Below are 23,872 nucleotides of genomic sequence, written 5' to 3' on the forward strand. Positions count from 1 at the left end.
ACAACTTAATTTTTTCAACATTCATTGCAACACAATTATTGGATGAATTTCATAATGGAGCTACAAATAAAAGTGAACCATATATTTAATAGATCCAACAAAAAATCATTTAGTAATAGAAAATGTGTCCACATTGCTTAATTATACACTACTCTAAGTAATACTCTTGCAAGAGGAAATTATAAAACTTCCTGATCAAAAGAATACATACACACCTAACATGATAATGTATTTTACAGTAATATATTTTTGTTTAGAAATACACATTACGAAATACTATACAGAATTTCAACTTGTCCCCATCTGGTCCAAAAGTCAGATATTTACTCCTATATGATTTTTGCTCCTGCTAGCAGTTATTTGATTTTAGCTAGCAAGAACTATCATGTTGTCAAGCTTTATACACGTACTCATTTCCTGTATAGGACTCTTCAGATTAGTAATAAAGTAGCACAAACTATTCACCAGGAGAATGAATAAAAGTGTAAGACACTGGTCCTTGTTTCCCATACATACAATCATGTTTTTGGGGCAGGTTGGAAATAGGGATGTTGTAATGCCTCATCAACACTGAATCGATCCTCCTACAATTTTAGCACAAATCTTCATTAATACAGCAGTATCTTACTAAACACAGCGATTAGTATTATTAGCTGTCTTCTGTTCTGTTCTTCTTGGGGGATTAGTTTATGATCAAGAGTCTAAAAACCCTGATCAGGAGTAAGTTTAAAATTTAGTTAAAAAAATTCAATAGTCTCTGAAAACATTGTTTCGTCCTCAATTCACTATCAACAACTAATTGGTAACTTACAGAACAAGAAATCACATTTATCACTCCATATGGATACTTCCATCAAGTTGTTGATGGACGATCCAATATGAAGCCTTTTTCTTTCTTTCAGGGACTCATTTCCCCCTTCATTTCAGGCACTAGAATGATAAATTTTGTCTGTCAGAGACTAACTGAAAACTACCTTAATAGTTAGACCAACATAAGGTTTTTTTTATCAAACTTTAAAAACACACCCCAGAAATAAAGGGTGTAGTACAGCTTCACCTAGGGCAATCAAACTTAAGTGATAAGACCACCACGGTAAAGGATTTAGATAGTTTCTTCAATCTAACACTTTTCTGAAGTTGGAAGGATCACAAAAATGACAAGAGATCAATTTTAATCAGGAAACTTACTGGGTCCCAGAGTAACAGATGGCGCACTAACCGTAAAGCCCAGATATTTGAAAAACTGCACAACTAAGAAAAATATAATCACGGCAGAACAATTGCACCAAGGAAGAAAACTAGATGTATATGACATGCGCAAAATGAAAACATCAGAAGATAGTGAGCTGACCCTATCTTAAGAGGATCTCGACTCTTAATTTGACGAGAAAAGAATTCTTCAGAACACTTCCAGGAAGCAGGTGAAACTCCAACCTGCATTGAAAAATTATATCATTAGGACAATCTTCAACATATATTCAAAATAGAGAAGTACTTATACAGAATCTTTCCAAAAAAACCATTAGAATAGCCTCATCTAGAAACAATCAACCAAAAGTCCATCATCCCCGAGGAATGAATTCCAAGATTTTGATCCATCTAGTTGATCCCACCTAGTGGGATATGACTTGGTTGCTTCAGACTAAGATGAACAGATATTGTCTACATTGATATATGAGGAAACCAATATCTTTATTATAGTATATCAAAAAATTATTCCAGTTAAGATGGTAAACTTACTTGGTTCACTGTATGATACTTTTTTGAGGAACTTCCAGAAATCCCAGGGATTAAGATACACAACTCCATGAATGATCTAAGTCTGCCACCACATTAATAATAAAAAAAGTTAACATTTAATTCCTCATAGACACAAGAAACACAAACAATCATTTTAGTCTCATAACAAAACCAATGTCCTATTTATACCAGCAGTAAATCCTAGTCCTAATTAAATAATTAGGATAAGAAAACAAATCAGAAAATATAAATGTGAAAGAATCCTAAGATCGTCTAAGAAATTCTAAAATATTTTATGATACGGTAATGATATTATGAGATATTTTTGTAAAAGACTGACTACTTGTGTGCCAAAATCCAACCAGATGTTAGAAACCATTAGAGTATATAATTAGTACACTGTATTATAGTGTAAATGAACGGTTAGCTCATAGCAGAGCAGCTGCCATTTAGTTACGGCCAGCTATCATCAGTCAGTTAGTGTAACTGCTTCTGCAAACAGAAAAGCACCTAAGGGGTAAATTCACTTTGAATTTGTCACAACTTACAAATAAACTTTTGGTTACAGCCTTCTGAAGGACAAACTTACTTGTATGCCAGCTCCTTCACACCCTCATTCCAGCCCTCAAGTTGCCGGTCCAGAAGAGCACGTGTAAAAGCATTTATCTGGAAAACATTTGGTGACCCTAAGACCAACTCTAACATCACAACACCAACACTCCACATGTCATATCTGTCATAGCAGAAAGATCACTTCATCAGTTGCAGGTGCTAGTGTTTATACCTATCAAATGAAGCAGTATATCATCCTTTGCAAATGAGATAAAATTACAGAATGGAGATGTGTATGGATTTTGCTCTTAAAAAGGAAAAGTTTTGAGTAGAAAACGTCGATTTCATGCAAAGCAAGACATACTTCAAAGTCGAGCTTCTTGGCCCTTGATACCATGTAGCATTTAGCAAAGCTTCAGGAGGTGTATACTCATAAGTTTGTTCAGCTCTAAAGAAACAAAATGCACACACTTACCACAATAATCACAAAATAACCATAATAATAATAACTAGAAATCAGTATGTAGAAAAGAGGAGCCAGATACCTAGAAGGTCCAGTAGATCCATATAGATGTTTTAATGTGAATTCATCAATTCCACTACCAAAGTCGATAATTCGCCTAAAAGAATCACCAGCAGGAAATTAAATTCAATAAGCAACACAGCAAACCATGCACCAGACATACATAAACACACAAATAGATGATGGATATCTAAACCAAGTTTTTAGGATAAGCAATACCCTAGTTTTCTTGCCACCACTGAAACCAACAATTATAAGTTAGATAATACATTTGAAAGAAAGAGAGATTGTTCTCAATGCAAGGAAGTTAGCCAATCATATATGGCTGTTGTACTTACCCCATATATCACAAGGGTGAATTTAAAGCCTATAAATACCTGTTAGATTAATATAGTTGTGACCTGTTAGTGTAGGTAGCTATCTGTTAATTCAGGTATATTACCTCCTAGTGTAGGTTAGCTATGACAGCTACCAACAGCTGTCAGTAGCTTAAGTCACTACCTGTATATAGTGACTCTATATATATGCTTTATTCAGTTTTGGAATAACATTTTTCAGTTACCCTTCCCTCTCTTTCTCTTCTCTCTCCCTCTCTCTCACTTTTCTATGATTCTAAATTTCTAATAGTACCTTAAGAATGGATTCTAAGACAAACTCAACTCTTCAAGAACCAATCATGTATTGCAAATCTACTACAGCACATTCTGAGAGTCATTATAACTAAGGAGAACTGATACATAACTCACAGTAGACCTACTCTGACTAAATAGCTAGTATGCAGGCAACAACACATCTCTTGTAGAGTTATTAGCTTAAGAGATGATGAACAACTTATCACACAGAAGGAACTTTCCAGAATATCAAGCCATTCAAAAATGGCCTCAAATACACATCTTAATTTTTTACTGAAATTTATAGATTACAATGTTGAACAGAGAAAAGGTAAAACAAATGTGTCAGAAAGAAGTGACAACTGATCTACTTTTTTCCATATCCAAACAGATAGGAAGTCATACTGAAGTAGGCAAAATCAGTCCCACACACACATATATGGAAGTTCAAAACTTTTACCATCAGCTTTTATTTAAAAAGGGTAAAAAAAACAGGATGCTAAAGTACAGGATACTTCACCGTACATTTTGGTGGAAAATTTATTAATTTTAGTTGGAATCTCTTTCAAGCATCTCCCAGTCTCTTGGTCTTCAAAGCATATCACCATATTCTCTTAAAAAAAAATCACAAGTCAGTAATTTTTTACAGAAAAGCAAATGCTTTAAATTGAACATTGCACAATAATAAAAAGAAAATTCAAACATACATACATCTAAGGATCACCGATGGTAAGCTTGTTATTAACTATGGATAAAGGAACAACATAAGTTTAGTATACTAACAACTAAGCATCAAACAGACACGAGAGACAGCATTCCCAAGATTTTAGATAAAGATTAGCTTAAATAATTTTGGTGCCTATAAATATGATTTTTTGGGATACATTTATTTGTTTTTATCCCTCAGTGACTAAAAGCACAGGATTTTTGGTAATTTAAGGGGCTGAAAATGAATAAAGTTTAAATAGGGACTAAAACAAAAAAAGCAATACTGACAGGTATTAGAAAATAACAGCTAGTAGTAAGCTTGTAAGCTAACTGTACATGTTAGTCTTACCTAGAAAGTTTGTTATACTGCCAACTCTGTAAGTTAGGCTACAGTTAGGAAGCAAGGCTTAGCTCTAGCTCTATAAATAGAGCTAGCCCCCTATTGCAACAGATTAACTTTTCAGAAATAAAAAAAGTACTTTTCTGTTTTCTCTCTCTCTGAGTTACTTTCACAAAAGGTACCAAAAATTGCTCAAATTAACAGATTTTGTTTAAACTTATTTTTTTTTGAGTAAACAGAGGAACCCAAAATACAGATAGATTTTCAGTTTACCTAAAAAAGAGTAAAAAAGAAAACTGAACAAAGGAAAAGCATTTGATTAGCATTTACACTAACTGCTGGAAAACTAATGGCCTGAAATTCAACTGTGCCAGCTAAATGATATCCTACTGATTTTGTAAAACAGTATTCTAATAACTTAGAAAATCAACATACTTATACATGTGGTCTAGGGAACTGATGGAGCACTTGTGTGTGGTTGTGTCTGGACCTCTGGCAGATTAGATATGCAAAAATGGACAAATTGGAATCTACATGCATTTAGAAAGAAGAAACTAAGGAAACATATGACATGGGCAACCTATGTAGTTGCTCTTTATCAAATGTGGATGGAAATGAATAGGAGAAGCTTTCAACAAAAGAAAATGAATCATGTTCAGGTGTATACCAGAATCAAAGGAGAGTTGGCTATTTGGTTTTTTCATTGTTAATCTAAGCTAGATGACTGGCATGGTCCATTTCATTGTAATATGGTTAGAGCTGAAATGGAGATAGCTACGAATTGTTATCTGTCTTTGGGGTTTTTATAGTCTCTTTGAATCCCTCCTACAAGGTGGTAAGGGGGATTAAAACCTTTGTATTTTGTGGTACATTTTGACTGTGGTAACGAAAGCTTTTATTCTTACAAAAAACAAATATGTATAATTGCCCCATGCCTTACCAGGCTTAATGTCCCTATGTGTGATATTACGATCGTGACAAGACTTGAGCGCCATCAACTGAGCAAACAAAAAAGAGAGTTTTTCAACAATAATGTTAATAGACAAACAGAATTTCCATACATCCGTATCCAGAGAAATGGAATTTCCCCCTTTTACGTTGACAATAGGGATAAAATTTATTATAAACAAACAAAAAAATGGAGATATTCGAATCCCAATCCTCCCAAACTCTCCAACAAACTAATATACTCACATAATAAATGTTGACCATGTGGTCAGGGCTGAAGCTGAAAAATTAAAAGCGGAAAAATTGGGAAAAATTGAGAAGTTATATTTCTTAATGAAAACCTCATCACATGCTAACCAATCTTTAAGTTATTAATGACAAACTTTTCAGTTTTCACCTGAAAACATATGATGAACATGTTTATAATACACCACAAAAGAAAAGAAAGAAAAAATGTGCATATAATTGAATAGTTAAGATGCAAAAACCTGATTTTATTATGCTAAGATGTTACACATTGATGTTGCACTTACACTATATTTTTATCATTTTCCTTTATTTCTTTTTCCTTTCGCTCTCTTCCAAAAATAATTTATTTTTCCACGTTCACTGGGTACCATTGCCGAGTCACTTTTGCTTAACACCAATAAACAACAGCAATCATTTTAATAACACAAATAATAAAAATAATTTCGACAACAGTATCACTAACCAAAATACCCATGGAAAGGAGATATAAAGGCTAACAGGACAACACCCATGGAATCTACATTGAAGACATACCAGCTGCCAGATAAGGTTGCGCATTTCCTCTTGACCTTCTTCTGTTGTTTTCAACCAATGCCACCACTTTGATGGGCGAAGTATCTGAGCATGCTCTGCTTCCTCATTTTTTTCTTTGTCAGCAGTATTTGCATCTTCCACAGTATACAAAAGTTTAGACAATGACAAACCTTCATAACTGAACACAAGCCATATTTCATTTGATCGAGACTCAAAAGACTCCACATATCTTGCAATGTGTCTCAAACCTTCTTCATGTATGGCTCTTTGATGCTGAAATTTGCTTGGAAATGAATTCTCAGAATCAAATTGTGATGTTTCCAAGACACAGTTTGATTTTCCAGCTGATAATAGATCTTCAAAGCATGTAGAGGCATTTAAGAAGATTTCTCCAAAATGCTTCTCCCTCAATCCACTTAAGTAAACCGCAGACCCTCTCTCTACCTGATTAGTACATTTAAGAGGTATTCATACTACAAGTTAACATATTCATAATTAAACAAACAGTGCCTCGTAAAAATAAAACTTATTTTAAAGTGTAGGCAAAACATATAAAGAGAACCAAATCTCAATAGACATTCCAGTTACAAAAATATAACGAGTGATACCAATGCAAGTAAAAACTGAAGAAGGTACAAAAAATCTATTCCAAACATTTGCAGACAAAATTATAATTACTGAAACTACGTAACACTAAAATAACACATCTAACTAATAGATATTGACTAAAAGGAATCACATCATTAAAAAAGAGATAGAAATGGAGGAGCCAGCTACACCCAGATCCAAAACACAGATGCAGGCAGAGGAGCAAACTCAGTTAAAATTGAAAAAATATGCCACTTTCTACCTGGCTAAATAACCAACACATCACACATCAATAATACAATGATACAATTTCCAAGAATGGCTATCCATCCTCCAAATAGATTAAAGAATAACTGGGAGGTGTAGTTGTTTAAATAAGTATAGGCAGCAGACTTATGTCATGTTAATCATGTTGATGCACCAGAATAAAAGGTATAAAATCCTTTCTTACAACACACGATGCACATTGACTACTAAAGATATTTCTTGCATTGAAACCATTAAAAGCAGTTAAAGTTCACTGAAATGTATTACCATTATACGTTTCAAAATGTACAAAGTGTAGTTAGAAGGACCATCATGACAATCAGGAAAAGTCGAGCTGCTGTTTCTATTATTGTCATCCTTGCTCATTTCTGCAGCATTGCTACCTTGATTACAATTCCAATGAAAAGCTAACCATACTTCACCATATGATCCACGACCAAAACTCTTCTTTAGTACATACCTATATACCAAAATGCATATTGGCTTAATATCGGGCTGCATAAGGATACTTAAAAGCATCAAATTTACAATAACACTGTTAGCTCTCCTCTCATGCAATGAAACATAATGGCAATCATGGTTGTACTGAACTTCCATATAAGATCAAAATTAGGAGACTCTAAAAACTGTATGGACTTAAAAAGTAACTTGCCCAGGAGATATTAACCCAACTATTTTTTTCCTAGGAACTACATTGGGCTGTAGATGTATAATGCATAGGAACTCAAAACAGATATGTTTACCTTAAATCAGGCATTGAATAATCAGAAGACCCATTATTTGGATCAGTATCATGTAAAGGAATCGATTCAAGAAGACCAATAAAATTAGCAAAGCCTTCAGGATTTATGCATTGGTCTTTGTCTTCACTGCCAGTCAGACCAGGGAGAAAGCAAAAGTTTTGGTTATTGTACAAATGTAAAGGACCGCCTACTTCTGCAAAGGAATCAACCAAAGAGTATTTAATTGTCAAAAGATAAAATAAAATTAAACTAAAAACAAATGCAAGACCATAACAATCATAAGATTATGTGATTAGATAATATGACACCTTTGCTTACCAGAATGTTGATGAAGGGCATCTGGTAAAGGCTGAGGTAGTTCATACAAATAGTCTTCCAAGTCAGTCTTATTGGCAGACTGCTTAGAATCCACCAATGCATCAAGATTTTCAGATAAATAAAAACATCCAAAATCACCACGTTTCACTTCTACCTATCATAAAAATGAAGCCAAAGGTATTAATTCAAATTAATTTTAACCAGAGGGAACTCTATCTCAGAGTGCAGCAATGATTTATTATGATACTTAAAGAATATACCGAGAACAATGGAAATTTCTTTAGGACAAATAAAATGAAGATATCAAATTCTCTAAAATGAAATTCATGAATCTGAATGCCAATAGTGGAACTTAAAAAGCAAAATGTATTTTTTGGTAGCAGTGTAACAATTTTCAGCCAAAAATGCTTATAAGATGTACAAAAAAATACATAAAATACATGTCACAGAATAACAAGAAGTTTACAGTCAAACTTCATAAATAAATAAACTTCCTGTCTAATCTCACAGAAGGATACAAATCTGTAATTCCCCTCTCCCGTCCCCTCAGCCCCTATAAACACTAATAATTAACAAAAATAAATAAGTTCAGTTTCCTTCTTTTTTGGGGAGTCTGCAATCTTGTATTGGGGGACAGGATAGGAAGGACATAGGATGAGTCCCTCATAAAAAGAGTGCGACTTAAAATTCCACGATTCCAAGTAAACTACGTTGGTCCTCTTCATTCATCCAAAGTTCCAAACAATAATTATTCACTCCCAAGCAGCAAAATTTACTAGAACACCAAGTTTCCTCTTCCAAGAATCCAAGTACCAACAACAATGACAAAAATCAGTGCCACAACTGATGCAAATATTTCTGAAGAAATACAGCATAAGAGTCCCCTGACTTCAACACACATAACAATCATCTTATAATTTACAGATTGAAAAAATACTATCGATCTGCTCAGGAAAATAAATTTACTCCTTAATTTCATCAGGGCATTTTATTGAGAGATGTTAGATGTATACAAAATACAGAGAAACTTGACAATAAAAAATTTCCATGGTTTTAAGTCATACCAATATGCGTTTAAACTTGGCATCCACTGGATGGTGATGCTCCAAGTGCATTAGACCAAATGTGATGTCATTAGCTGAGCAAGTTCCAGAATAATAAATTAGTTAATAAGTATCAGTAATAAGAACACAAGCTACATATAAAGGACTAAGATTTCATATTAATATCTCATCATTTTGAGTCAATTCTCTCTCTTTTCCTCCTTTCATACAGGTTTCTAAGACCTGACCAGTTTCATTCAGTTAGTGACAGTTACAGTTTTTGATTCAATTTTTGCCCTGCTTCACTTCCCTTCTCTCTCACATTTTCTCTCCCACACTTTTTGTCTAAGTTCTTAATTTCTAAAAGTTGGATATACAAAAAAATTAAAATTAAAATTAAAAGGCCAAAATAGTGAAGGCAGCAGGCCTGTATTATATTCAAAACATGAGAGCAATGAAGCATGGGATGTGAAAGCTGCTGGGGAGGTCAATGTAATACAGTCTACATTATTTTCCTGCTAAATGACAAAAGTGAAACTGACCTAGCTGATATCCCCATATTCATTAACTATGTATTCATTAATTATGTATGAACTACTATGCACAAGCAACAAAAACACTAAGCAAATCTTGCTATAATGAGATCAGGCATGAAGTTTCATAACTTTAAGCCACAAAATATACCTGAGCTTCTGGAAACAAGATCCTGCAGACCAACTAGGGGAAAATCTGCATCAATCTTTTCAATATAGCCTCTCCTGGGTGAGTTTTCAGAAAACTTGGCAGATTCTAGAGGAACGACTACTGCTGCCACATTGTCCATACTGCCCTTTTCGAAGGCAGTTTTAACAATAAATTCTGCCAATGAAAAGGAAGATGAAGGGGTACACTCGGATCTCATGTTACTGAAACGGTGTACTTCCCACAACAAATCACAAACATCCTGCACGCTCATCTTCTCAAAAACACCATCAGATGCAGCCACCAAATAGCTATCATTAGCAGTCAGAGGTTGCCAATCAGTCACTTCTGGTGCAGATATAACACCATATCTGTTACAATTCATTAAAAGAAATGAATTTCAACATAAAACTTTAGGTTGTAAAGAAACTAGTAATCCTAAAATCTTAAGTCGTTAAACTTAAAAGATGGTCCATAAATGGTTCTCATTTATTCATATTTTACATGGTGGTTATGGGCCACACATAATTACTTTGGTCTTGAACATGGACAAAGCAAAGGCACACCCTTACATTTTTGCTGGAGAATTTTCAAATCAGAAATGGGAGGTGCTTTAAATTTACACTCTCCAATGTGAACCAGCTACCTCAAATTGTTTCCACGTTATATGAGGCTGCTGACATGTCTTGAAATATACACAAGCTTTAGCTTGGGATTTATGAAAAGAATTTCCACTGAACCTACCCTTTAAGGAATACATCACCAATAGCTCGTGAAACAGCCAGCTGACCATTTATACGTGGCACCCCGCCCCAAGTTAGAACCTCACCACCAGCTGTTTCCACTCGAATTCTTTCATCGTCTCTGTCTGGGTGATGATCACTGGTCAATTCTTTCACTGCAAAATGAGTGAGTCCTTGGGAGGAAACCAATCTATACTTGTCACGGTCCCACACAGAAACAGAACCGTCATGCTCTTTCTGCCTGTGTACCTTTATTAATGAGGCTACAAATCACAAGGAATAGAATGAACAACATTTTAGTCATGTTTCCTTACAATGAAAAAAGTAAGCTTGCCAGCATGCATATCCACAAATCATATTTAGACAACAGAAAAGAATAAAATGGTAATATAAAATATTCTCATTATGCATGATAAACTTGTGTATGATCATTATAGTTTAATTACATTTTACAATGTTTCTCACCTTTCGCCTCTTTAGGAGACAGAAATTTTTCAGAACACAAGAAAGCCTTGGAGTCTCCAATATTGGCAACCAAAACTTTATCATCTGCAACCAATGCAATGGTTGCCGTAGATCCCGAATAGAGGCTACTTCTAGAGGCTTCCTTCATGATACAACTGAAAGATATCAATGCAAGAACATGTACAAAAAAAGCATCGTATAATTTTTTTTTTTAAAAACTGAACAGAAAGTCAAACTTACCTCAGAAAACTTTGCATCTATATCATGGATTGCTCTCAACAATGCTTCCTTCAAAATTTCCAAGTGAAAAGAATCATCAAAATTTGCAGTAAACGTCTTCTGAAACCTGGAAAATTATTTTGTAAACCCATGAAACAACTATAAAGCAAAATCAAATGTAGTAAAGAGTAAAGTAGACAATAAAAATTAGCACTGACCTAACTAAATTACATTTGCAACTAACATATTTTTGTTTATAATTTCATAAAAGGAAATAGTATGAACGTTACTATTAATAAAAGAGAAAGTGGAAATGCATAAACACCTTTCATTGTATAACTCGTGCCAACCTAGAAGCTCTTTCCATCTTTGAAGCAAATTTACCCAATCACGACCTCTCTTATAAGGCCATGATCCTATTGATGTTTTGAACATAACAGAATACGCAGCATCAATAAGAAAATAAGTATGCAAAATGAAATACTCAACCAAAAGTTTTGACGCCGTGTCACTAGCTTCTGCGCCATTATGACCATCGAAAACCGCTACAATCCCAACCACAACCTCCTTGATCCCGTTTACACCTGAAAATCACGAGTTAGAAGGAACGGTTGAAACGAAGGTTCTAGAAGGATTAGAAGATGAGAATGCGAAGGAACCAGGGAATGGAATATGAAGGTCTTGGAGACAGAGAGTGCGATCCTCTTGGGAGATTCTGCGTCCTTGGAGGATCGCGTTGTGGCAACGCGCGGTGGATTGAGAAGGGGAATTGTAATCGGAGAGCTTCCAGAGAGGGCATTTTGGGGATTTGAAAACCGCGGGTGCACCACCGTTATTGTAGACCGTCAAGCATGTGGATGATTCGGAGTGAGTGAAGGGGATTGAAAGAAGAAACACGAAGAAGAAGAAGAAGAAGAATAAGTGTGGTGATGGAAAATGACTCATGAAGGATTATTTGCCAATTAAGTTTAGATAATCTAATTTATAAAAGTATTTATCATTTTTACTGGGAGAGTTATCTTACATATCTATGGATATTCTTAGTTGGGATAGAATTATTCTAATGTAAGGATACATGTGAGAAACAAAAAAACAGTATTATTACCAAACACCGATGTTAAAAGAAGTTATTGAATGTGTGGAACAAAATGAACTTATTGGGCTAACACATAATTTAAGAGGCTGACCCGCAAGCCCAACTTCTGCTGAGTCTTCTGATTTTTTTGTAACTGAAAATTTTATTGAAAACTGTAGTGCAAGCAATACTTCAGCAAGAAATAGGTAACATATAAATAAATATAAACCAGTAAAAGAAAAGTGTGATGCAGCAAATTGTATATTGTTTTGTTAAAGTTGGGTGGGTAGATAGGTTTTTAGGGTGATATATAGGTGATTGTCGTGATTCATTTCGCAATATATGAATGAAATTCTTCTGTCCCAAAATAATGGTATCTCTCTATCTCTAACCAATAGAATTGTCCTGAAAAGTGTAAAAGTAATAGTTTTTATAAAAAGTAATAGTTTTTATAAGGATGGAGACATGAATGAGGATAATTGATTCCCACTCCACAATGTATAGTCTTTAGAGCATGACATAACTGTGGGGGAAAAGTCTAAGGATGATAATTAGATGAATTTGAATGAATATAAATTTAGATCATAATAGATGAAAAGTCATATACTAATCCATATAAATACAACCCACATTTTTATGCAGATGGTTCACTTATTAAACTTATATTTCCCGTATTGAATTTAATGTATCATGTATCGAATTGTTAATAAAAAATTCTTATAATAATAATATTGTAAAACATGACCAACTCATAAATACACAAGATCATAGTACGAACATTTTTGTTAGGAACGAATACTCAATTGTACATAGGCTATTATGTTGTACCAGAGACACATTCATTGATTCATGAAAGTGCGTAGTACGAACATTATTTTGAATGAGACAGTGACGAGTGTCTCTGGAAAGAGTATAAATGTTTTGTTCAGTCCTTGTTCTGTCTTAAAAACTGAAAGCAACTAATCCTGGTGCATGTTCTTCAATGCTCGAAACTAGTAACCAGATTGTGCTTTACAACAAAGGGCAACACAACAGAATCTACTCTATGCAATTATATTCTTCTAAGAATTATGAGTTGGTAGATATATGATAGTGTCGTTAGATTCATGTAGTTAACCTCACAATACGGTCAACTAGTTAGTGGAGAATTAGAAGATATCATGTATGGCAGATTTTATTGGAGAATTTTGTATTCTTTCCTTTTCCTTGTTTATTTTTTACATTTTATAGGAGGACTTAGATAGAGAGGTGAGGCAATTTGGGATGAAGTGGAAAATTGGCTACTTTATTCTAATTTATATCTCGAACCAATGATACTGAAGCAAGTAAAAATAGAAAAAATAATAAATACTTAATTTTTTTAATTAAAATGATATGTTTTCATTAAATCAGGACACGATTTGAGATATAATTTGAAATAGTACACCATTGCTTATATATGAAACCCTTAATACCACCATAATAAATCAACAACATAAACAAAGCCTTTTATGGGTTGAGACTTAAAAGTTGAGTGGCTTGAAAATATTCATAATCACTGACTATCTGGGCCTTATAAATGATAGAGAAGCAACAAAGATAACCCGAAAACAGAATTTATAAATAAATATAGGCTTAACATGTTGTGTTTGCCTCCAGATACAAATATTAATTCTTCAACGCTTTTACTATAATTTCATCGAGTATAAGCCTAATTATGCTAAACGTACCTTAAAAATTCTTCTAGAATCCTAGAAATAATTAGCATAAGATTCATATAATTAATGATTTATTCTTATAGATAGATATTGTCAGGTGTGAATAGCAACATAGTCAAAGGGGGCATGAAAGAATTGTGCCCACGGTCCCCTCCTTGTCCTTCTATATCTTTTTTCTCAATCTTTTGTATCTATGAAAATAGTAAATAACGTATAAATCTTTATACTAATATGTATAAATATTACATAATAATAGCAAAACAAAATATTAAATAAATTTTGACATTCACTTATAGATGTTAATTAATTATATATAACATTGATTATTTTACTTTATTTTAATTATCTGTAATATGATACTATTACAATAACATATTTGAAGTGACATCCCTACATTTCTTTCCCCGAATTTGCATTACTATGGTGAAACACTAGGAGGAACATAGAACATGTCATGGTATTCTAAATAAGAAAGGCAAAAGGTTGTATCTATTATATAACATGCTATTATTTGGTGTTTAATTTCGGAACAATGTTGTTCTTATTGGTGGATTTAATAAGTCACGTTTGTGGTATTGGGTGAATGTGATAGTAATAATATAAGATTATTTTTAGTGTAATATCTATATTAAAGATTTATACACGGTTATATCAGTGCATCATTCATTATTGATTTTTATTATTTTTATTTAAAATGAATGATGATTGAAAATAACGATGTAATGACAGTATAAAAATTCTTACACTATTAGTATATACATATTTTTCTCATTATTTTTTATGATTGGTACGTCCCCATTAGGGAGTATTTTGTAAGAGTTCTGAATATTAATATAAGTGTGTAAGTTATCATATGTTAAAAATGAAAACAAAAACATTGTTATTATAGGGAATAATAAAACTTATACATGCGTGAAAAGAATATTAATGCAATAAGCTGAAAATATGGTTGCATTTTTCTAATTATATATGATTATAAAAGAGTTATTAGAGGGTATGATATGCGATAATGTGAGAATCTATAATAGAAGAACCCGTGAATAATTTATGGCCCCCATGGAGATGAAGTATTCTTTTCCTCTCATCATCAATATGCCTCTTTCTCTCTGCATGCAGAATATTGCAGAACTATACAGTATATAAGAGGAATATATTATTATATGTATATAAGGGAATTAGATGAAATTGGAAAACCAAGAGGCCTGAAAAACTATTATGAGATTGTTATCATAACCTCACATGTGTACATCAATCACTTAGAAAGGAAATAGAATATATCTATCAACTTGGGAAGAAGATTCATATGTATATATGGTTTCATCATCCTCATCTTTAAAATGTAATATTATTTGGAAGCGTGCACTAGTCAATATGTTAATGATATATCCCTAGGGCATGCATATTATATGTGATCAAGTGTGCGCTAGTTCATCTTGGAATTAGAGATGCCAAAACGGGCCACTGGCCCGTTTAGCCTGCGTCCGTAAATGTCCGCAAAATTTTAAGCGAGTGCAAACATGTCTGCATTGGTTAGCGGACAAAATTTAATGCGCTGCCCGTTTTAAAACGGACTAATGAGCTTGCGGGTGGCCCGCGTGGAATGTTGAATAATTAAAAAAAATCATATAATAAATGAAATTAAATTAAATCACATTATATTACAATTTTTTTAGGGATTAAAAATCACATTACAACATAATTAAGTTAAAATTTTCTTACTTTTTCCTTAAATTATGTTTATGAGCCGCCCACATGCCCAACGGAAATGCCCACAAACTTGACAGGCAAAACGAACAAATGAGCAAAATTTGTATGCTCTACTTGGAATGAGTGTAATTTTACTTTTCAATTTTTATTGACCTTTTCCTTCTTTTCTTTTCAATGAAAATAATTCTTACATGGTTGAGGTGGATTATAGGGATTGTGTATGATTTATATTCCACTTAATTATATAATTCTGGATTTAGTAAAATAACTTATTTCTTACATCGAACTATAAAATTATTGGATTCAAATCTTCTTCAATAATGAATAGACATATTGATAAGTGCCAAAAATAAAATCTTAAGGATCAAAACTTTTATTTATTTTTAAACCAACGTGCGAAATACCGGAGAATACATTACTATAGAGGAACTCAATTAAAAATTATTCAATCTGTTCTAAATGCTTTGGTTTTTTAGTCAATCTATATTTAATTTTTATCATCATTTGTTAAATTAGTAAACTATTTGCATAATTTTAAACATCAAAACTTTTGAAACAATGGGAGTATTTAGGCGCCTACACATCTCAATCAAGTATGTAAAAGCCATCACAATCTTCAATAGTTAGTGTACTAAGAGTTCTATAACAAAGTTTATTAACTGAATTTTCCAAAGCAAGAACTTTGAAGAGAAACAATCCAACTCGAGATCAAGTTTAAAAAATCTCCTCAATCACTTTTATATTATAAGGAAATTATATTCAAGAAACTAATAAAAGAAAAAGCGGTTTAAAAAATGAAGTACTCATTTCCAAAATATTAAATGCATTACTTTTCCATTGCATAATGAATATTTAATTACATTTTCAAAATTAAGTACACATGTCCAAAATATAATGAATATTAATCTTTTCAATTAACATACCATATTTTCATTAGTTTAGAATATGATTTGGGACAATCAATCCTTATTCGTATGGGACAATGAGTGTCAATCCATCTCTACCCTTGTTTGGTTATGGGATTTTTATAGAAAACTCCTGAAATTATAAGCTTAATTTGATTAACCCCTTAATAAAGCAACTTATGTATGAGTCATAAGCCCGTTCAAATCATCTTATTATATTTCAGCAAGTTTATCAATTAGTAGTATCTAATACTAATTCCTTCCTTTAAAAAAAGCTATTCCTTCATATTACAAGAGGTTTGATGAAAACCCACATAGGATTCCAAATTATAAATACATGTACAATACCATGTGGAGATAAAATCTGAAATTGGCCTATACTTCTAATGGGTCCTATTTCATACACTCCTAATGTTTTTGGAATGTAGTTTGAAATTATTGTCTCACAAATTGTGTCATTGCTTATGCTTTCAATTCTAATTGGTTAAGAAAATGTATTCAAATCAAAAATAAAAAATGAAGTATTTTTCTGACTAATTAGAAGTTTAGAACTGATGATACATACAGTGACACAACTTATAGGCCAACACATGTCCATGACCATATGTTTATGCACAAAAATACAATCTTGACCTTCATGCCAATGCAATTTAAAAAAGCAAACCTAAGGCAATTTTCATTAGTGAAATGGATAAAATGGACAATTTGTGCTATCCTTCCATAGCTTTAGATTTGGGTTTGGAATAAAGAAGGAGAAAAGAGGAAAAGAAGAAAACTTTGCAAATTCTCGTTAGTGGGGTTTGGTTGAGCACTTTCTCTACAAACTAGGATGTAAGAGAATAATAATAATAATAGTGAAAGATAGAGTGATAGAAAATCCTCAAGAATATAATGGAGAACAATTATTGATATTAAATTCCACAAACCAAATAATATGTGGGAGGAAAGTATCTCTACTTATGATCGGAAGAACGTGATATTGTATATACCATCGAAACCATGCAAGACCATGACAACTTTAGAAACTCTTATATATAGTTTAAATTTCTTCCTAGAAATAAATATATAGTTTAAGTTTTGTGCTGAATTAATGGTTGTTGTTTTTGAAGTAATAAAATCCATGTAAAAAATTTAAAGATATGATATATGTGTTCCATTATCTCTTTATATAATGGTCAGATTATACAAAATGAAGATCCTCTGTCCCAAAATAATGACGTCTCTTTGTCCCTATCCAGTAGAATTTTAATAAATAGTATAAAAATAATAATTTTTATTTCTATAACTTTTAAGTGTCATTTTTTATTGGATAGGAACATGAATAAGGAGAGTTGATCTTCAGATTATATACACTAATACATTTTTTTATCAATAATGAAATTTTTTTATTAATAGAAAGATAAAAAAAAATTAGGAGAATAGGTGATACTCCTATCCATTAAATTTCTGTAATTAATATAGAAGAAGAGAATTTGAAGAAGTGCTTATCCATTCGACTGATACATTATTATTGTTTACAATTAAGTTGAATTTCAATGAGTGAATCAATCATGTAATTAGCTTTGTGTTTGTTTCAGGCAATTTGCCTTTCACAAAGCTTTTCTTGCTTCTCCTACTTCTATTATGCTTAAAAATATTATTACAAAGGTGTGCTACCTTTCTCTTTTCAATAGAGATAACATTAACCTACCCTAAAAAGTCCCTTATTACATATTTCCCATTAGACTTATAATAATTAATAGATAATTGAGTTAATGAAAAGTGTTTTAATAGAGCGAAGACCTATCCCAATAAATTCGATTTTGAAAAGGTGTTAGCCTTTTAAGTCTAATAGCCTTTCTCTAATCCAAGTCTCTTTTTGTTTAATTTTATTCTCAATGTTCTCTAACAATTTGCCACCCTTCCTTCTTATTCTACAACCGTTATTACCTTCTCTTCCATACTATTATTTATAACAATTTCAAATCCTATGCCGTAGTAAAGAGTTCAATACCAGATGAGATTGTGATACATGACATTGATCAAATTTTAACCGATATAATTTTGACTATTTTTTCAATAAAAAATTCAAAATAAAGAAAAACATCTCCTACTCATATTCAAGTACATGTAAGTAGATGCCTCACTATAGGGTACTAAGTTTGTATTGAGGAAATATCTTATGTTTTTGCACATATTTTTTTGTTGATAATTTTAATATTAACACAGATTTTTTTTTACAATATAGATAGATATGTAAAATATCTTTACAATAACATACTATGCGTAAATATTAAAATATTTATAATTACATGGTGGATGATTCTCTTGATGAATTATATGTAGATTAGACAGGCACACAAATATATAGAAAGAAAAGCTAGGTAGGGGTATGTCTGAAACAAATGTTCAGACAAACAATTCACGGCATAAGATAACGACTTGAAATTAACATAACCCATTGTCGGCGTTCTCTCTCTCTTTTCACGAGATATAATTCAATATTTTCTTTTTTCTTACATTTTATAATCACTCACCAAATCAATTAAAGCAAGACAATGGTGGCTAGTACAATGTTTATTAAGTTAATTTATAATTTTATTATATTTTCTCTAGAATATCAATTACAATACTATTGGTATTCAAGTCTTACAACTAGTATTTTATAATAAATATGATTCAGTATTGGAAACAAATTAAGTGGAAAAAACTTTTCATCTTAAGTTGTTTTGGTCAAAGTAGGTTAGTATTTGTTACGTACGAGATTCGAACTTTTAACCTAGTTTATTTCATTCTTTAAAATTTTACCTTATGATTTTTTTTTAATTTGGTGTTAATGAGACTTGAACCGTCAATCTCATTCACTTAATTCCTTAAAGACATATATCACATGTCCTAAAGGGTGTCTCATTTTCTATCATAAGCCAATCAAAATGTTACTTTAAAAAATATATTCATGTGACAATATATGACTAGTCTGTGACAGAAAATCAGACATTGTTGAAGACAAAAGATTCCAATTCATTCCTTAAATCCTTCACTTTAACCAAGTTATGCCTCCCTAGTCCATGACAACTTCCAAATGAGTTTTAAAAAAAATTGTGTGGCATTACTAGGGAGGTAGTCCTATCCTGCAAATGCAAATAGTGAGACTATTAACACGATTGGAATATCTGATCTGATAGATTACTAAAGAACAATCTTACCATTATACCGAACTTAATAAGGAAGTGAACATAAAACAAGTAAGAAGAACATATTCTTCCTCTAATAATAACAACCTCATAAACAAACAATCGAAATTGTAAAAACAAGGAACAATCCACCTTGTTAGTGCTCTTATGCCTTTCTCTGTCCACGTGTATCCGTGCCACCTCTTCACTAGCGAGGTTCACCTTAATTATTAGTTGTGTCCAAACCCAAACCAAAACCAAAACCAAAGCTATACTATAACACTCACAAGCCAAGTGATAAATATATAACTAGGATTTTATAAGGAAGGAACAAACAAACCAAGACATATTAGAATATCGTATCTTGCTTTTCTTACCTTGTATTTTCCTCCTTCTGCTTCTTGTTTTTTCTTCAAAGCCAATGTTCCCTGCACCTATGTCCAATTCCACTCCTTTATCAGAAGAAGCCAGTGTACTCTCTTCTGATGCAAGAATTCATCAGGACTTAGTCTCAACCATTTCTCCTCAACAAAAGATCAAGAAAAAGAGAAGCCTCCCTGGTAACCCAGGTATAAATAAAGTTATATATATAAGCTCTTTGATTCTTCATTATATGATATATGTAATACATATTACATATATTATTTCTTTTTGTTACACATATCTAAATCATAAGGGTTGAGTCTCAGTCCATCATGCAATAAGTCTACCTCATATATATATATATATGTGTACTATCATGCAAGGTTAATTAACTTCTTTTTTTCATTCGAATTAGTCTAATTAATATTTGATGGTGTACATGTTTTTAGACCCAGATGCAGAAGTAATTGCCTTATCTCCAAAGACTCTTCTAGCTACAAATAGGTTTGTGTGTGAGATCTGCAAAAAGGGTTTCCAGAGGGATCAGAATCTTCAGCTTCATAGGAGAGGCCATAACTTGCCTTGGAAGCTGAAACAAAGGAACAACAAAGAAGTGAAAAAGAGAGCCTATGTTTGCCCTGAGCCTTCATGTGTTCACCACAACCCATCAAGGGCTCTTGGAGATCTTACAGGTATTAAGAAACACTATTGCAGAAAACATGGAGAGAAGAAGTGGAAGTGTGACAAGTGCTCTAAGATCTATGCTGTTCAGTCAGATTGGAAAGCTCACTCTAAAACTTGTGGTACTAGAGAGTATAGATGTGATTGTGGAACCCTTTTTTCCAGGTATAAATTATCTTAAATTTAAGTTTTAAATTCTGATTATGGTTGCATTTACCATACTTGCAGATGATTACAAAAAATGCAATCAATACAACTTCAATTGTAGATAGTGGAAACTAACAAAATCACAATGTTATGCTCTCACATGCAACTTTTTATAAAACCATGCTTATATTATATTACTCTTATGCTATATAAAAAGATCCTCTTAATTTTATCTTCTCACAGGATCTCTTTTCTTACATGAGAATGGTAAGGTAGATTTGTCCTGCAATTTATCTCTGCTATAAATGCTGAAGTGCCATGGCAGGTTGCATGAAATTGGACACAGCTAATATAAGTGTCAATTGAAAGAAAGACCAGAACAACTTTACCTGTTTATGAATTCTAAAACTGCCAAATGAATTTGCGGCAACAACAAAAAAACACAACCCCCACATCCTTTTTGTTTTTATCTACTATATTATATATCTATGAGACTATGACTCAATAGCCATTTTGTTATTTGTTTAAAAAGAAGCTTATGATACACACACATGCATGTTATACTATTTTTTGCATTATGTCCAAATATTTTAAATCTTCAATTAGTAGGGGTTTAAGGCTACACAAAAATTCCAAAGTGTGTCAGAGAGTGTGCTCAATAGTTTTCTAGACTACTTCTGATCTTTCTCTCTCTCTACACACATTTGTGTGTGTGTGTGGAGTGGCTGAAGTCTCTGAGAAAATGATGTAGATCTATTTTTGTCTACTGAAAAGTAAAAGAAATAATATAGTTTGGAAAACCTGTGATGATTTCTTACTTTCTCTTAATTTTATTTTATTTTTCTCTGAAGTTCCATCATTGTGGAATCTGATAAATCTGCAAACAAAATCTATGCTAAGTTGCTTTCTTTATTGCTTCATGGTTGATTCATTTTCATTGCTTATCTTATTGTCATGCATGAGATCTAGTTTAATTTCCATATACTTGCACCATAATTTTCATACCAAATTAACAACATATTACACCAATAATCTTTCACCATTTTGAGCCAATGTATATTATAAGTTAAAACCCCTTTCTTCAAGCATAAATTAGCACAACTAAGGTCATCCACATTATAAAAAAAAACCAAAAACATAAGGACATTCATGCATCTATTGTCATTGGTTTGTGCTCCTCCCTCTCTCCCTCTCTCTCTCTCTCTCTCCAACTTTAAATTTGACCCTGGGACACAACTCACGTTCAATTTGGTCCAAGCCTTTGACACTTCACTCACTGTGATCCGTGCTGCTGTACCCCTCCACCATGCACGATTTCCCTCACCTTTTTGCAAACGGGACACACCCTACACACTCTACAAGGACGTAATATGTCTCTCCTTCTTATGCAAAATTCACATTTGCATGCATGATTCATCATTTCATCCTCAAACTCAGATCATACCTAATACCTTAACAAAATCCTCTAATTCCATTTATAACCTTTCCCCCTCAACAAAATAGTTTATGATCATAAGTCTTAACCCACTCACTTTCTTAACATTAGGTACAGAAATATTTAATATTGGATACCTCCCACAAATTTTTAAACTAACCCGCCTTAGTTATATATATATATATATTTATATATTGAGTAAAACATTATTTTTCTCTAGATTCATGTTTTCTCCTCCTTATGCTGTACAAATGTGACCAGTATTATTTGTATAATAACAGTATAACTCATCTCTACCTTTACCATTTTGGAAAAAGAACTGAGATTTCCTATATTTGTTATCTTACTTTTCAATCTTACATTATGCAGAACATGAGATAACACAGCTTTTAATTTTGTTTTTATGTATCTAAAAACTGCAGGAAGGACAGCTTCATAACTCATAGAGCATTTTGTGATGCATTGGCTGAAGAAAGTGCAAGAATCTCAGCAAATCAAATAGCCAACAACTCCACAAACCCATTATCCCAATCTCTCTTCCTTTTCCCAACAACCCAACAAAACAACTTCCAAAACCATTTCACCACCACCCTCAATCCTAGCTGGGACCCTTCACACCAAAACCCTAACCCTAGCAACTTTGCTACTACCCTCCACAACAGTATCAAACCTGAAGCTCAAACCTTTCATATCCCCAACAACAATAACAACCCCTCATTTCTTCACCACCCCAAGAACATCATAACATCTTCACCTTTCAGAAACCTCCAAGTTTGTACACAAAACCCTTCAAACTCTTGTACATCAGCATATCTCTCAGCCACTGCGCTGCTCCAGAAGGCGGCGACCGTCGGTGCCGCTGCCATAACAGGCCCTAATGCTACCGTTAGCATTGGCCAACAACAACACGTGACTCATTTTGGAACAGTGACGACTCAGCTCAACAATTCTGTGGTACCTGATCATAATCACTACAACATGAAGAGGCTAAACAAGAACGAGACAAGGGACTTTCTGGGTCTGACTAACGGAGGAAATAATGTTGACGTTAGCATGAACATGAAGGATATGTTAACGTTCACGGGAAGTGTAGATTACCAGAACCAACCTTATGAGAACCATCACCATCAGCACTCACAGTTCAAGTACCAACAGCAAGGTTTTGGATTCGTTGGGACAACCACTGCCCCTGAGTCATGGGGGAATTGTTGATATGGGGGTAAAATCGGCAATTCACTTTCCCTAATCTCTTGCCCTTGTTGCCATGAATATGTATTTTTTTCCATTTTCAATTACAATGCTTTAATCTCTCTCAGTTTCGTTGATAAGTCATGAATGTATTGTTGAGACACCATTTTTTTTAATCTTAAACCTTCTCGCTTCTTTGTTTAGACTTTTCTTTCCTCAGTTTCCATTATCTAATATATATATATATATA

At 32.9% G+C, this 23,872-nt stretch overlaps 2 protein-coding genes and 1 long non-coding RNA gene across 5 annotated transcripts; 1 reads left to right on the forward strand and 2 right to left on the reverse strand.

Annotated features, from left to right (window-relative positions):
- On the reverse strand, positions 192-12,217 carry LOC109354550. The gene is made up of 20 exons (XM_019597141.1): positions 11,932-12,217; positions 11,598-11,856; positions 11,294-11,399; positions 11,054-11,195; positions 10,590-10,851; positions 9,849-10,216; positions 9,186-9,259; positions 8,122-8,275; positions 7,804-7,996; positions 7,328-7,520; positions 6,206-6,649; positions 5,415-5,472; positions 3,952-4,039; positions 2,838-2,912; positions 2,657-2,740; positions 2,330-2,473; positions 1,741-1,822; positions 1,352-1,434; positions 1,189-1,243; positions 192-584 (listed from the first exon to the last, which is right to left on the reverse strand). Exons 1-20 carry the CDS (start codon positions 12,215-12,217, stop codon positions 519-521), a joined length of 3,216 nt encoding a protein of 1,071 aa, XP_019452686.1. The 3' UTR covers positions 192-518.
- Positions 20,123-23,788, forward strand: LOC109353335 (protein indeterminate-domain 12-like). 3 transcript variants are annotated; one of them, XM_019595567.1, is made up of 4 exons: positions 20,123-20,377; positions 20,621-21,017; positions 22,857-23,188; positions 23,243-23,788. In XM_019595567.1, the coding sequence occupies exons 1-4, from the start codon at positions 20,230-20,232 to the stop codon at positions 23,644-23,646; spliced, it is 1,281 nt and encodes a 426-aa protein (XP_019451112.1). In that variant the 5' UTR covers positions 20,123-20,229; the 3' UTR covers positions 23,647-23,788. The 3 variants fall into 3 exon arrangements, with proteins under 3 accessions (XP_019451112.1, XP_019451109.1, XP_019451110.1); XM_019595565.1 differs by having other exon boundaries at positions 20,124-20,289; positions 20,323-20,377; positions 22,857-23,788; XM_019595564.1 differs by having other exon boundaries at positions 22,857-23,788.
- Positions 21,322-22,844, reverse strand: LOC109353336. The gene is made up of 2 exons (XR_002108445.1): positions 22,145-22,844; positions 21,322-22,078 (listed from the first exon to the last, which is right to left on the reverse strand). It is a non-coding gene; the product is annotated as an uncharacterized LOC109353336 (long non-coding RNA).

Source organism: Lupinus angustifolius, chromosome LG08 (assembly GCF_001865875.1).
Source record: "Lupinus angustifolius cultivar Tanjil chromosome LG08, LupAngTanjil_v1.0, whole genome shotgun sequence".
Classification (NCBI taxonomy): Eukaryota; Viridiplantae; Streptophyta; class Magnoliopsida; order Fabales; family Fabaceae; genus Lupinus; species Lupinus angustifolius.